At 38.1% G+C, this 14,176-nt stretch overlaps 1 protein-coding gene across 3 annotated transcripts in view; it reads left to right on the forward strand.

Annotated features, from left to right (window-relative positions):
• The window catches only part of CTDSPL2 (CTD small phosphatase like 2), a 100,740-nt gene that overhangs the window by 67,780 nt on the left and 18,784 nt on the right, over window positions 1-14,176 (forward strand). For all 3 annotated transcript variants that reach the window (XM_062205815.1, XM_062205814.1, XM_062205816.1), the window contains exons 5-8: window positions 310-525; window positions 5,574-5,652; window positions 6,542-6,653; window positions 11,063-11,149. In XM_062205815.1, coding sequence (XP_062061799.1) covers window positions 310-525; window positions 5,574-5,652; window positions 6,542-6,653; window positions 11,063-11,149 — 494 coding nt within the window. The remainder of the gene's footprint in view (window positions 1-309; window positions 526-5,573; window positions 5,653-6,541; window positions 6,654-11,062; window positions 11,150-14,176) is intronic.

Here is a 14,176-nt window from a genome sequence, read left to right on the forward strand (position 1 = left end):
CTTAGTACATAGTATGCACTTAATAAATGATACTTGCTTTAATGAAAATAAGTTCTAAATTGTTGTTTGATTGTAAATTGGTGTTTCCAAGCTGTTTTAAAGCTTAATTTTGTTCACAGATAGTATTCTAGACTGTCATGGTCTTTATTCCTCATTGAAATGTCTAGAAAAGCTCACTAAATATTGGTATCCTCAGCTTTGTTTTATATAAATGTTCAGTCTAATTAAATCATACAGTGATACTGATTTTGACTTTTCTAAATATCTGAGTTGCAAAACGATAGTGAGTACACTGAATCATAATTTCAGGAACATCAGGATCAGATTCCCCAGGACAGGCTGTGGAAGCGGAAGAGATAGTAAAACAACTTGACATGGAACAGGTGGATGAGATCACTACCAGCACTACTACATCAACTAATGGAGCAACTTACTCAAATCAAGCAGTTCAAGTGAGGCCGTCGATAAATAATGGTTTAGAAGAAGCAGAAGAAACTGTTCATCGTGATATTCCACCCCTTACAGGTGAAGAAAATTCCTTTTCTTATGCATCTTCATGAGTAGTTTATAAAAATATAGTGTTACATTTATCCTTAAATGAGTAGATTAAATGTGTAAATTTTTCTTTCTTGAAGTTTAAAATTAGTAACATACTTAGTCCCCCAAAATTTCCTTAAATGTTAGTCATTTCACATTTTAATTATTTCAACCAATCTTACTGTCAGGAAAAGTTTAAAACAACTAGTGGGGCCAGTGCTGTGGTGTAGTGGGGCTAAGCCTCTACGTGAGGCACTGACATCCAGTATGGATGCCAGTTTGTGTCCCCATTGCTCCTCTTCCAATCCAGCTCTCTGCTGTGGCCCGGGAAAGCAGTGGAGGTTGGCCCAAGAGCTTGGGTCCCTGCACCCACATGGGAGACCCTGAAGAAGCTTCTGGCTTCTGTTCGGAACTCTGGCCATCTGGGGAATGAACCAGCAGATGGAAGACTTTTTTTTTCCTCTCTGATTCACCTTTTCTGTTTGTAACTCTACCTCTCAAATAAAGAAATGAAACCTTAAAAAAAAAAAATTAGCAAAATATATACTCATTTATGACCATACTTACACTTGTACCAGTCTAAGACTCTTAGGTCTGAGGTTTCTACCTAGAAGTAGTCTCAATACCTTCAGATTTGTTTTGTTCATAAATGATTCCTCCAAGTCTCCACGAAGTAGTCTCAATACCTTCAGATTTGTTTTGTTCATAAATGATTCCTCCAAGTCTCCACAAGAGGCTTCTGTTCTTGGGTCTTTCCCTATATCCCAACTTGGCAGCTTAACTCTGGATTCTTAAAAAGGCATACTGTAATTGTTTTCCTGAGCGATTGTCATTGAAATGTGGAAACACATGAGATCGGAATTAATTGCCTTTGAGGGCTGTGGTAGTTAAACATATAATATAGGTGCAAGAAGAAATTGTGTTCTATAATTCCTTTTTTGTTTATTAACAACATGATCAAGAATAATACAAGTAACATGGCTGTAACTTCAAGGAAGGAACTCCTGGAGGAAAGCATTATTAGCATTTCAATTATTTTCTACAATTCTTAGACACAAATAAAACAGGATCAGTATAACCATCTTCTCTGAGATAGATTTTATCTTAGATTTATGTTTTATTACTTTTGATATCAAATATTTGAGAGAACCTGTAAGTACATAGCAGTTAAGCAATATGAGGCATTTTCACCCAGTTCATGGAGAATGCAAATTATCAAAAAATTACTTGCAATTAAATATTTTTTTGCACTTAAAAAACTATTGGGGTAATGTTTTGGCACAGGGGTTTAAAAGCCACCACTTGGTACACTTGTATCCTGTATTAAAGTGCTGGTTCGAGCCTGAGTATTCCACTTCTGATCCAGCTTCCTGCTAATACATCCTGGGAAGCAGCAGATTATGGCTCAAGTGCTCAGGCCCCTGCCACCAACACAGGAGACCCAGATGGAGTACTTGGCTCCTGGCTTCAGCCTGGCCCAGCCCTGGGTGTTACAGGCATCTAAGGAATGAAACAGCTGATGGAAAATGGAGATCAATTCTCTCTCTCTCTCCCTCCCCCTCCCCCCTTTCCTTTTTGTTTCCTCCCCACCTCCTGCCCTTCAAGCAGATGAAAATAAATAAGTAAATGTTTTTAAAAATGTACTTATTTGCGAGACAGTGAAAGAAAATGAGTGCTACCACATGGTGGTTTAATCCCTAACTGTCCACAGTGGCTAGGACTGGACTGGGGTGAAGCCTGCAGCCAGGGACTCCGTCCAGATCTCCCATTGTCAGAGGTCAGAAACCTAATTACTTGAGCCATCACTACTGCTTCCTAGGGCCTGCATTGATAGAAACCTAGAGTCAGGAGCTAGAACTGGGAACAGAACTCAGGCCATGTGGGATTTCGTTGTCCCAAGCAGCATCCTTTTTTTTAAGATCCTACATTTTTTCAAAAAAAAATTTTAAAATTTATTTGAAAGGCATAGAGAGGCAGAGATCTTCTTTCTGCTGGTTCACTCCTCTAAATTACCACAATAGCTGGGGCTAGGTCACATCCTGGAATACAATATCATGTGGGTGACATAGACCCAAGTACTCGAGCCATCACCTGCTGCCTCCTAGGTTGCATATTAACGGGAGGCTTGATTGGCCGGCGCTGCTGCTCAATAAGCTAATCCTCTGCCTTGCGGCGCCGGCACACCGGGTTCTAGTCCCGGTTGGGGCTCCGGATTCTGTCCTGGTTGCCCATCTTCCAGGCCAGCTCTCTGCTATGGCCCAGGAGTGCAGTGGAGGATGGCCCAAGTGCTTGGGCCCTGCACTCCATGGGAGACCAGGAGAAGCACCTGGCTCCTGGCTTCTGCCTTCGGATCGGCGCGGTGCGCCGGCCGCAGCGGAACCAGCGGCAAAGGAAGACCTTTCTCTCTGTCTCTCTCACTGTCCACTCTGCCTGTCAAACAAACAAACAAACAAACAAACCAGGAGGCTTGAATTGGAAGTGGAGCTGGGACTCAAATCTACATACTCTGATAAGGGATGTGGATGTCCTAAGCAGTGTCTTAACTGCTGTGCCAAATGCCTACCATCAACCAGTGTCTCAATTGCTAGACTAAATGTCTGCCCTACACTTATTTATTTATTTTTTTTATTTTTTGACAGAGTTAGACAGTGAGAGAGAGAGAGAGACAGAGAGAAGGGTCTTCCTTCCATTGGTTCACCCCCCAAATGGCTGCTAGGGCCAGTGCGCTGTGCAGATCTGAAGGCAGGAGCCAGGTGCTTATCCTGGTTTCCCATGCGGTTGCAGGGACCCAAGCACTTGGGCCATCCTCCACTGCCTTCCTGGGCCACAGCAGAGAGCTGGACTGGAAGAGGAGCAACCAGGGCAGAATCCGGCACCCCAACCGGGACTAGAACCTGGGGTGCCAGTGCCGCAGGCGGAGGATTAGCCAAGTGAGCTGCACCGTGGGCCACTTATCTTTTAATTCCATTTTCCATCAACTTTTTGAGATACCCTCTTGTAGCGCGGTATAAGAATGTAGAATAATGTAGTTCTCTCGTAAAGAGGAAATTGAAAAATAAATTATAAAAACATCAGAAAACAGTTAAATATGGATATAGTAGTGAAACATTATATAGCCCAATAATTCTAATATGAAGAATAAAGCAGAAAAATAAGGGAAAAATGACTTGAAATCCTTCAAGTAAAAATTTAACATAATGTTAATTCCAAACTAAATAATGTTGAATCTAAGAAGCAGATCAACAGGATTATCAACAGATTGTTCATTATTTCTTAAGTGTTTTTTTCAAATTAACCTACCTTTGACCTATCATTGTTGCTGATTACTTTGCCCAGTATTATAAAGCTGAAATACAGACTAAAGTCCATAGCACCTGGCCTTATGTTCATTCTGTATTTTTATGTGCTGTATGAGTCTTGTATTTTTTTTTTCTGACAACTGTGATAATTAAAAGGAATTTCTATAACCTTAGTGGTTTCTAGAGGTGAAAATTTAAGATTTACTACAGTTGTCTGATTCATTTATTCCCTTATAATTTATGAGCACCTATTTTTTTTTGTTACGGGAATTGTTGATAGAGATGAATAAGATATGCTCTTCTATACTGAAGTATTCGTGATTTAATTGAAGACTGAAGTGTACAGAAAAATTACTTTCCAGGGTGAGTGGTGAGTGCTATTATAAATAAATGAGCAAAATGACATGGTGGCATTTTGCAGTTACCTCTGGGTTGGCCATGAGAAGATTGATAGAGAGGACATTTATACTGAACTTAAAATAGGAGGAACAAAAGTCCTACTTTTCCTTACTTTTAGCCTAGCCAAAGAGAAAAAGAAGGTAAGAGGCTGGTTCCACCATTTACTTAGCTGTGTGACTGGAAAACTTTCAACTCTTGCTGGAAGTTTGAAACTAGTTTATTCAGCTTTAAAAGAGTAATGATAGAGTATTTTGAAATTCAAATGAGATGATACTTGAGAAATGTAGCTTGTAGGCATTCAAATATTCTTTATTTTCTTTGAAGTTGATAGGAATTTGGAACAGTAAAGTGGTTGGAAGATATAGTTCCCATTATTCCTTTGTGCTAATGAACCACTACAGGCATAAAGTTGTCACAGATAAACAAAAATTCTGCTTTACATCTGGTAACTTTCATTAAACATACCCACTTCTTGACTGTCTCAGAAGGTGTTAATACATGATAATTGCAATTAAGATTAGGTTTTGTCCTAAAAGACAAAAAAAATTTTTTTCTATAAAGACTATTAATTCACCAACATTCACTTTCTGTAGAAAGATTACAGCTATTTTTATTGGGTACCACCTTAAACTTTTCTTTTCTGCCTTTGCCCTCTGATACAATATGCTGTAAATATTGTCTAAGAATATTTCCAACATAATTCTTAAAGCTCATTCTTAGCTCAGAGAATGAACTATGTGGCATAGAAGATAGAACTGCTTCTTGTTTAAGTTGTTTGTAAGTTAGGAGTAAAATAATGGGTCTTATAAACAGCACATACAGCAGTATTTCTAAATTTTTTAAGATCATTAGATTGCCTTGAGATGCCTGGAAAAATGTTCATACAATAATTTTTCATATCTTCATGGACTGAATGTTCAAGGATCTCAGGTATAAAAACTACATTTGCGTCTATTGTCAGCATGTGAGGTACTTTGTAAAGTATTACTGCTATGAGAGCACCACTGAATTTTAATGATTATGACATATAAACACCATCTAATTAGAATTGAATTTTTGTGAGGTGTATTTTTCTAGTAATAGTGATAAATTTTAGCTGAAAGGGATCTTAATTCTACCAGCCATGATGTAGTTTGCCATTTTGTTTGTAATGGTATTATTTTCCCTTTGGATCTATAGTTAGATCTGAATGTTAACAAATATACCATGAAATGCTATATACAAATTATTTCTATCTTTAACCTAGAATACACAGGACTTCAAGGAGATTTTATGTATACTTCATAGGTAACATGAAGTCAATAAAAATAACATTTTGTCTTTCACTTTATTAAATAGCACCAGTAACTCCAGAGAGTGGTTATTCATCAGCTCACGCAGAGGCCACCTATGAAGAAGACTGGGAAGTATTTGACCCGTGAGTTTATTTTCTTTCTTTATTATTTGGAGCATAATGAAAGAAAATATATGGCTAAATGATATGTAGTCCAGTCCCTGATTTATATCGGTTCATCTTAAGATTTTTCAACTTTACGATAGATATATAAGACATACACATTCACTAGAAATTGTGCTTTGAGTTTGGTATTATTTATTTTAAAGATTTATTTGAAAGGCAGAGTTAGAGGGAGAGATGAGAACTTCCATTGTCTGGTTCACTCCTCAAATGGGCATAATGTCCAAATCTGGGCCAGCCTGAAGTCAGGAGTCTGGAACTTCATCTGGGTCTCCCATGTAGGTAGCAGTGGCCCAAGGACTTGGGCTGTCTTCCACTATGTTCCCATTCACATTACAGGCTTCTGGATTGGAAGTGTAGCAGCCAAGACCTGAACTGGTGCTGATACGGATTCTGGCATTTCAGGCCATGGTTTAACTGACCCACTCTGCCATAACACCAGCCCCAAGTATAATACTTTCTTACAATGTTAGGCAAGCGCAGTGAGCCACTATTGCCCGTGAACCATGTGATCATGAGAATAAACAACTGATACTCTATAGCATACTACGTTGCTATGGTGTTTGATTAAGTTAGGTGAATTGAATGCTTCTTCGATTAAAGATGTTTTCAGTTTAGCAGTGAATTTATTGGGACATAATCCTGTTGAGGAGCATTGTATTGTAAAGAGCATTTTACCCATAGATACTCTTTTTAACAAGTAGCAGGAATGTTGATTTATATTTTCACTTTTATTTGCATGTTTTAAAAGCTTAGGGTAAAGTGTGCTTTATTAAAGATTTTTAAATGGGTGAATTTAGGTATTTTTTAAAGTAAAAATGTTGACATTTTCTTAAAATGTAATTTACAGTTATTATTTCATCAAACATGTTCCACCACTGACTGAAGAACAGCTTAATAGGAAACCTGCTCTTCCATTGAAAACAAGAAGCACACCAGAATTCTCCCTAGTTTTAGACCTGGTAAGTATATTAATCTGTAGAGGTGTAGAGAATAAAGGAATTCAAATCATGTTTAGAATAAAAGACTACAAATAGATGAGTAGCAATGACATTTTCTATAGGTATGTCCTAGGTGTCCTGAAATGTTTTTATTTAAGCATAGTCTAATGCTAGGGTCCTCAGTGTCAGGTACCCTTTGAAAATAAATTAAGACTTTTATTTTTATATTTAAATGAGTTCTCTCACCCACATACCTAAGACCTTTGTGATTTGTTTCTCTCCCAAGAAATTCCAGTTTCATTATATGAGAATCATGCCTAGATTTTAAAATTTCTCCCACTTCACCTCCCACCAAATATAATTTAGGTCTCAGTGAGTTAAACCATATGCAAGACCATACTCCTTTCCTTATTTTTATTTTTGCATATTATTTAACACCAGTTAACTTCTTACTAACCATCCCAAATGCATGATTTTAAGTGCTGGGTAATAAAGTCTTAAATATATTCTCCTGAGGGAAGAGTATTTAGTGGTTAAGATGTCATTTAGGATGCCTATGTCTCATCTGAGTACATTGGTTTAATACCTGGCTGTGGCTCCTAATTCCAGTTTCCTGTTAATGTGAGCCCTGGGAGGCAACAGTGATGACTGAAGTAGATGGGTTCTTGCCATCCATGTGGGAGACCTGGATTCAGTTCCTGACTCATGTCTCTGACCTTCCACCCCCATAGCCATTGAAGGCATTTGGGGAGTGAACCAACAGATAGAAGCTCCCTCTTTGTCTCTCTGCCTCTCAAATAAGTAAATAAATAAATAAGCTGTCCTGATGTGATTTAAAATTTTTTTTTTCTTTTTTTGGGGGCGGGAGAGATAATTCTTTTTATTTATTTGAAAGTCAGAGTTATACACACAGAGAAAGATCTTTCATCTGCTGGTTCACTCGACACATGGCTGCAATGGCCAGGTAGAAGCCAGGAATCTGGAGCTTCTGAGTTTCATATATGGATGCAGGGGCCCAAGCACTTGGGCCATCTTCTGCTCCTTTCCCAGGTGCCTTAGCAGGGAGCTATATCAGAAGTGGAGCAGATGGGTCTCTAACTGGTGCCCATATGGGATTACTGGCATCCAGGAGGTAGCTTAATCTCTGATGCCACAACATCAGCCCGAGTTTAAGAATTTTTATTTTAGGGTGTCAGAAACGCTTTGAAAAATTAGTATATTCTGATCTTCTGTGTTTTGCTGATAACCATATTTAATATATAATCATCACATTTAAAATCTGCCTATGGCTTCACGTTACTAGCAAAAGACATATCATACTGGAGCATGTTTCTTCTATTTACCTTTTTTTTTTGGACAGGCAGAGTGGATAGTGAGAGAGACAGAGAGAAAGGTCTTCCTTTTTGCCGTTGGTTCACCCTCCAATGGCCGCTGCGGTCGGCACATCGTGCTGATCCAAAGCCAGGAGCCAGGTGCTTCTCCTGGTCTCCCATGCGGGTGCAGGGCCCAAGGACTTGGGCCATCCTCCACTGCCTTCCCAGGCCACAGCAGAGAGCTGGCCTGGAAGAGGGGCAACCGGGATAGAATCCGGCGCCCCAACCGGGACTAGAACCTGGTGTGCCGGCGCCGTCAGGCAGAGAATTAGCCTATTAAGCCACAGCGCCAGCCTATTTAACTTTTTTTTAAACTAGTACCCTTTATTTGGACATGTGGTTTAGTTCTCATAGAAAATTTATCTCACGGAATAAGCCTGTTCTTTTAAATTTTTGATTAGGATGTATAGTTACGATTTCAGAGTTAGGTAACTTAGCCTTTGCCTAGTCAGTTTTAGGGAAGGATCCAGAAGTCTCAAAATACTGGGTAAGTAAAAAGAAAAAAAAAATTCAGAATTGATTATGAATGGTTTATAGATTTATGTGTGCCAGATAGTAGAAAAAATGAAAAGCAGATTTTGCTGTTAAAACTTGATGTAGTCCTGATATCAAGTTTGGCCCTACCTTTGAATCCAGTGTACTAGGTAGAGAAAGAAAGATAAGAATTAACTGAGCATACGTAATAATACAGAAATAGATGAAGAATTATCAGGTTTAAATAGGCTATAGTTGAAATAGTAAAATTAGTTATGATTCATTTGTCAGAAAAAAATAACTTTTCTTAAAGAGATTACTTTGAAATGTGTAGTCTGATAAAGCTCTTAAAAGAAAATGAGGCCTGTCTGGAGTATATTTTGTTCTTTGCCTCACCAAATTTAACTTGAGGTTAAAAGAAACATTCCAGCTAATAAGACGCGGCTCACTAGGCTAATCCTTCGCCTGCGGTGCTGGCACCTTGGGTTCTAGTCCCGACTGGGGCGCCGGATTCTGTTCTGGTTGCTCCTCTTCCAGGCCAGCTCTCTGCTGTGGCCTAGGAGTGCAGTGGAGGATGGCCCAAGTGCTTGGGCCCCTGCACCCGATGGGAGACCAGGAGGAAGCACCTGGCTCCTGGCTTCGGATTGGCGCAGCCAGCCACAGCGTCCAATTTGGGGGTAAACAATGGAAGGAAGACCTTTCTCTCTGTCTCTCTCTCATTGTCTAACTCTGCCTGTCAAAAAAAATAGGATATGAAATCATAAGATATGAACACTTGGTGTTACATTTATTATTTTATTTTATTTTATTTTAGACAGGCAGAGTGGACAGTGAGAGAGAGAGAGAAAGGTCTTCCTTTGCCGTTGGTTCACCCTCCAATGGCCGCCGCGGCCATCGCGCTGTGGCTGGCGCACTGCGCCGATCTGATGGCAGGAGCCAGGTGCTTTTCCTGTTCTCCCAAGGGGTGCAGGGCCCAAGCACTTGGGCCATCCTCCACTGCACTCCCTGGCCACAGCAGAGAGCTGGCCTGGAAGAGGGGCAACCGGGACAGAATCCGGCGCCCCGACTGGGACTAGAACCCGGTGTGCTGGCGCCACAGGTGGAAGATTACCCTTTTGAGCCGTGGCATCGACTATATTTATTTTTTTTAAAGATTTATTTTATTTTTTTGAAAGAGTTACAAAGAGAGAGGTCTTCAGTCCTTTGGTTCACTCTCCAAATGGCCACAATGGCCAGAGCTGGGCAAGCCTGGAGCCAGGAACTTCTTCCAAGTCTCCCACATCCCAGCCATCCTCCACTGCTATCCCATGCACATTAGCAGGGACTTGGATTGGAAGTGGAGCAGCTGGGACTTGAACTGGCGCCCATAAGGGGATGCCAGTGCATCATGCTGGGGCTTTAACCCACTGTACCACAGTGCCTTGGTGTTACATTTTAATTGGACTTATATGCATTGAAGATTTTTGGAATAGCTAATAGCATCTTTAGAAAATAAATGCTGTCACATAATACCAATGAGAACCCTGCTTTTTACGGCATTCAGGATTTGAGAAATACAAATATTTGTACCTATCTTGGATTGTATCATCCTCTCTTGATAGTAAGAAAATAGGATTGGTAATCAAAGATGGCAAGTTTTCATCAGCTGCTGTTTTCAAACAGTATGATAAAACATACTTATGAAATACTAAAACATCCGTTCTGAAAGACACTTTATAAAAAGTTTGAGGATAAGGAGTTATATGAATAGAATACATTTTTATTAATTTTATCTTTTTTAAAAAAGATTATTTGAGAGTCAGAGTTACACAGAGAGAGAAGGAGAGGCAGAGAGAGAGAGAGAGAGAGAGGTCTTCTATCGCTGGTTCGTTCCCCATTTGGCCACAACAGCCAGAACTGCGCAGATCCGAAGCCAGGAGCCAGGTGCTTCCTCCTGGTCTTCAATGCGGGTGCAGGGCCGAAGCACTTGGGCCATCCTCCACTGCCTTCCCAGGCCACAGCAGAGAGCTGCACTAGAAGAGGAGCAACGGGGACAGAATCCGGTGCCCCAACCGGGACTAGAACCTGGCCGCCCATATAGCATGCTGGTACCACAGGCGGATGATTAACCTAGTGCGCCACGGTGCCAGCCCCCCAGAAACATTTTTTAATAAAAAAAAGATACTGAACTTGAATTTGCTAATTGTGAACAAAAACATAAAAGCATGCATACTCCAAGAACTGATTGTCAAACTGGAGCAGTCATCAGAATCACCTTAAGAACTTATTAAAACATAGATTGCTGAAATGTGCTCTGCCTTCAGAGTTTGTGAATCATCTGAATTGGAGCTTTTGTTTTAATTTGCATTTACATTTCTAACTCCAGATGATGCTTATTCTGCTTCCTGGTCTAGGAACTGCACCTGAAAAGTATTGGCTTTAGAAAATCCTATCCCAAATTGCTATGCCACGTATGGAATGTATTATAAATGTAAAATTCCTCAAATGATTGGTTGTTTTAATAAATATTTATAGTTATGAATATGTAAAATTATTATTTGGAGTTTCTTGTGCATTGTTTCACTTAATATTTTTTATTTTAAGGATGAAACACTAGTGCACTGTAGTCTAAATGAGTTAGAAGATGCAGCACTTACTTTTCCAGTTCTTTTCCAAGACGTCATTTACCAGGTAATTAAAACAATTTAAACTTAAGTTTTGGCCTATTGGGTAACATTCTGAATCAAGAAATCTTTGTAATTTTTTATGTGACATTAAATATTGGTTTTATGTAGGCCTCTTGATGGATTTCATCAGTATTTTAAGGATCTGTTAACACAAAGTAGCATCATGCTAGCTAATTACATAAGACATTTTTACCAAAGAAATGCTAACTTTTCTCACCCCATGATCACTGCTAGTTTTATTATCTGTTTGCCAGCAGGTGGAGGCAGAAGCACTGACATAGATCCTCAAGAGGAACTTGCCAGGTTAATAACACTTGGTGTTTTAAAAAAAACAAAAAACAAAAAAAAAATCCAATTAATACAAAAGAAAAACTCATTCCTTGTTGGTCATTTTTGTTTCCTGTAGTAGTATTATGGTCTGTAACATTTCAGTTTGGTAGACCTACCTTTCTTTATATTAATCATAGAATTCCAGGTCATTCTTCTAGTTATTGATATAAGAATTATATAATGGGCATTTCTCCCTCATCTGTGCTGATGGACAGGTAACAGTGCAAATTACAAATATCATTCAAGATTTCACTGTGAATTATGTGTGTTGGGCCTTAGTTTTTATTTTATGTTTATGATCTTCCTATTATAAGATTGAATTATTTAATATGAGTGAGTGTACTTTGAAAACTATAAAATACCTTTCGGTGTTGGTGGTTATGTAATTAGCATCACTTGCATACAAAGCCGTTGTTGAAGGATTGGGGAAGGTTCAAAAGTTTGTTGTCTATTAAGAGAAGGTCCACCCAAGGATTAACTAGCTAAAGCCACAGAGTATTTAGCATGCGGATAATAAAAAGATGCTTATGGTTGTTTATGTGCTATTGATAGACAGAATGTGATTATAATTTTCTTGGCATATGATAGTTGCTATCTTCACAGGGATCAGAATTTCAGAGTTAGAAGTCTGTGGTATAGGGATACTTTATCTAGTGATGAGTCTTTAAGAGGATTTATTTTAGCAATCACTGTCAGTTCTAGTTTAACTTAGATATGGCAACATGAATACTGTATTCCCTTCCTTTTCATGTAAACTTATTTTAGTTCTGATACATAATCAGAGCATGAGCCAAAGAAATTCCTTAAAGTTTTAAAGATATTTTTATTTCTTTTTTACTGGTTATTGTTTGGTTTAAGACAAATCATTTTTTGCCAAACAGGCTGTTCTTGTTAGTTCACTTATAGGACAGGAGTCTTGTGGCAAATAAATAGTATAGCTATTTCTTAGTTTTCTCTTTTCAGCTCAATAACCTTAGGTTTTGTTTTTTTTTTTCTCTTCGATTTTGTTTTTTTTTTGCAAGATTGCACTTGAAAAAATGGTGTTAAGGCTTTGAATTTGGAAAGGAAAGCTGTTTTTGAAAAATACAGGTCAAGATTTTGAGGTGACTTCTGTTGTAGATTTGCTACAGATGGTTTTTGGTCTGTTTATATAATTTTTTAATAGTGGAAAAAGAAAATTGGAAAGATAAATTTGGTTCTTTACCCCTTCATGAGTATTTCTTTTTAGTATGATGACAAACATCAGTTTTTTTTCCCTTATTGCTTCCACCATTTCTGCTTTAATGCTCTTCTTTTTAAAATTCTTAATATTTCATGTGGATCTAGATAGTTGTCTTGTTTTCAATAAACAGTTTCTAGCAGTGCATATTACTAATAGTTACAGAAGCTGTACTTGTATGTGTACTGCATCTACCTCTGTAGATTTCAGAGATCTTTTTCTTCTGTATTTTGAGATACACCTTCTGACACTAAAAAATAAATGATCTTCCCTAAACAGGAGAAGGACGTTTGAATCTTGCAAACTATAGAGATTACTAAATTTTATTTCAATTCAGTTACTACATTATGGACAGAGTTTAGTTCCCCTTCAAAGTAAATTTTTGAGGATGCCCAGAGTTAATGTTGGGTACCTTACCTTGAGATTTCTGGTTTTGGCATATCATTCTGTCTGCTTTTTAAAAATAACTGAAGAAATCTTTGGGTTAGGGTTCCCCTAGTTTTCAGACCAGCAAGCTCCCTTTAAACAGGGAATGATGTCTTTTAAACTTTCAGTGGTGTTGTCTCCATCTACTGGCAAAGAAGAAATATACACAAGGGTCTGAGATGGTCTAAGAGATTTTGGAGAAACCACATTATTAGGTAAGATGTAACTTACATATTTAACCACTATACTATAATGTGGCACACTTAAAGGTAGACCTGTAAAATACTGTATATACTCTTAAAAATAATTTAGAGGTGAAATTCACATGGTATAAAATTAACCATTTTTAAGTGAACAGTTCCATAGCATTTATCTGTATACTCTTGAGTACATCAGTTCCATAATATAGATTCTGAATGTTAAGGTAGGATTAACTTCTTCATCTGAATCAAAGCCAGATAAAGTATCTTCTTGGGATTTATTTTGCTCTTTTTTTTTTTTTGTGGTAAGTTTCTTATGGTTCACATATCTAATTTTAATCCTACATTTTATTTCTCTTTCGTTTCAAAACAGTTTACAGTATAATTTTTTTTATTATACATGTTTCAGTAATTATCTATATCGGGGTTGGCAGACTTTTTTTTGTAAAGGTCCAGGTTTTGTGGTCCCCATTGCAACTACTTTTTCTGCCACTGCAGCATGAAAGAAGCCACAGACAGTACATAAATGAAAAGGCATGGCTGTGTCCTAGCAAAACTGTATTTATTTACAAAAATAAGTGGTGGGCCGAGTTTGGTCAGTAGGCCATGGTTTGTTGACTCCTGGTCTATTAATTATGAGAGTATATACAGTAAGTTTACATATTCAGATTCTAAGGGGAAGTAAGCAAATGTTCAGCAGAATTTTCATTTAAATATAGACTATTTAAATTAGATCCACAGTAACTTTTTGTGGACTTCTCTTGTTTTTTTTTTAAAATTTTTCTCCCCAGATCAAAATTTGAGGGAAATCTGAGGTGGCCACTACTTATATTTAAAAATTGCCTGACTTCATGAT

Source organism: Lepus europaeus, chromosome 11 (genome assembly GCF_033115175.1).
Source record: "Lepus europaeus isolate LE1 chromosome 11, mLepTim1.pri, whole genome shotgun sequence".
Taxonomy (NCBI): domain Eukaryota; kingdom Metazoa; phylum Chordata; class Mammalia; order Lagomorpha; family Leporidae; genus Lepus; species Lepus europaeus.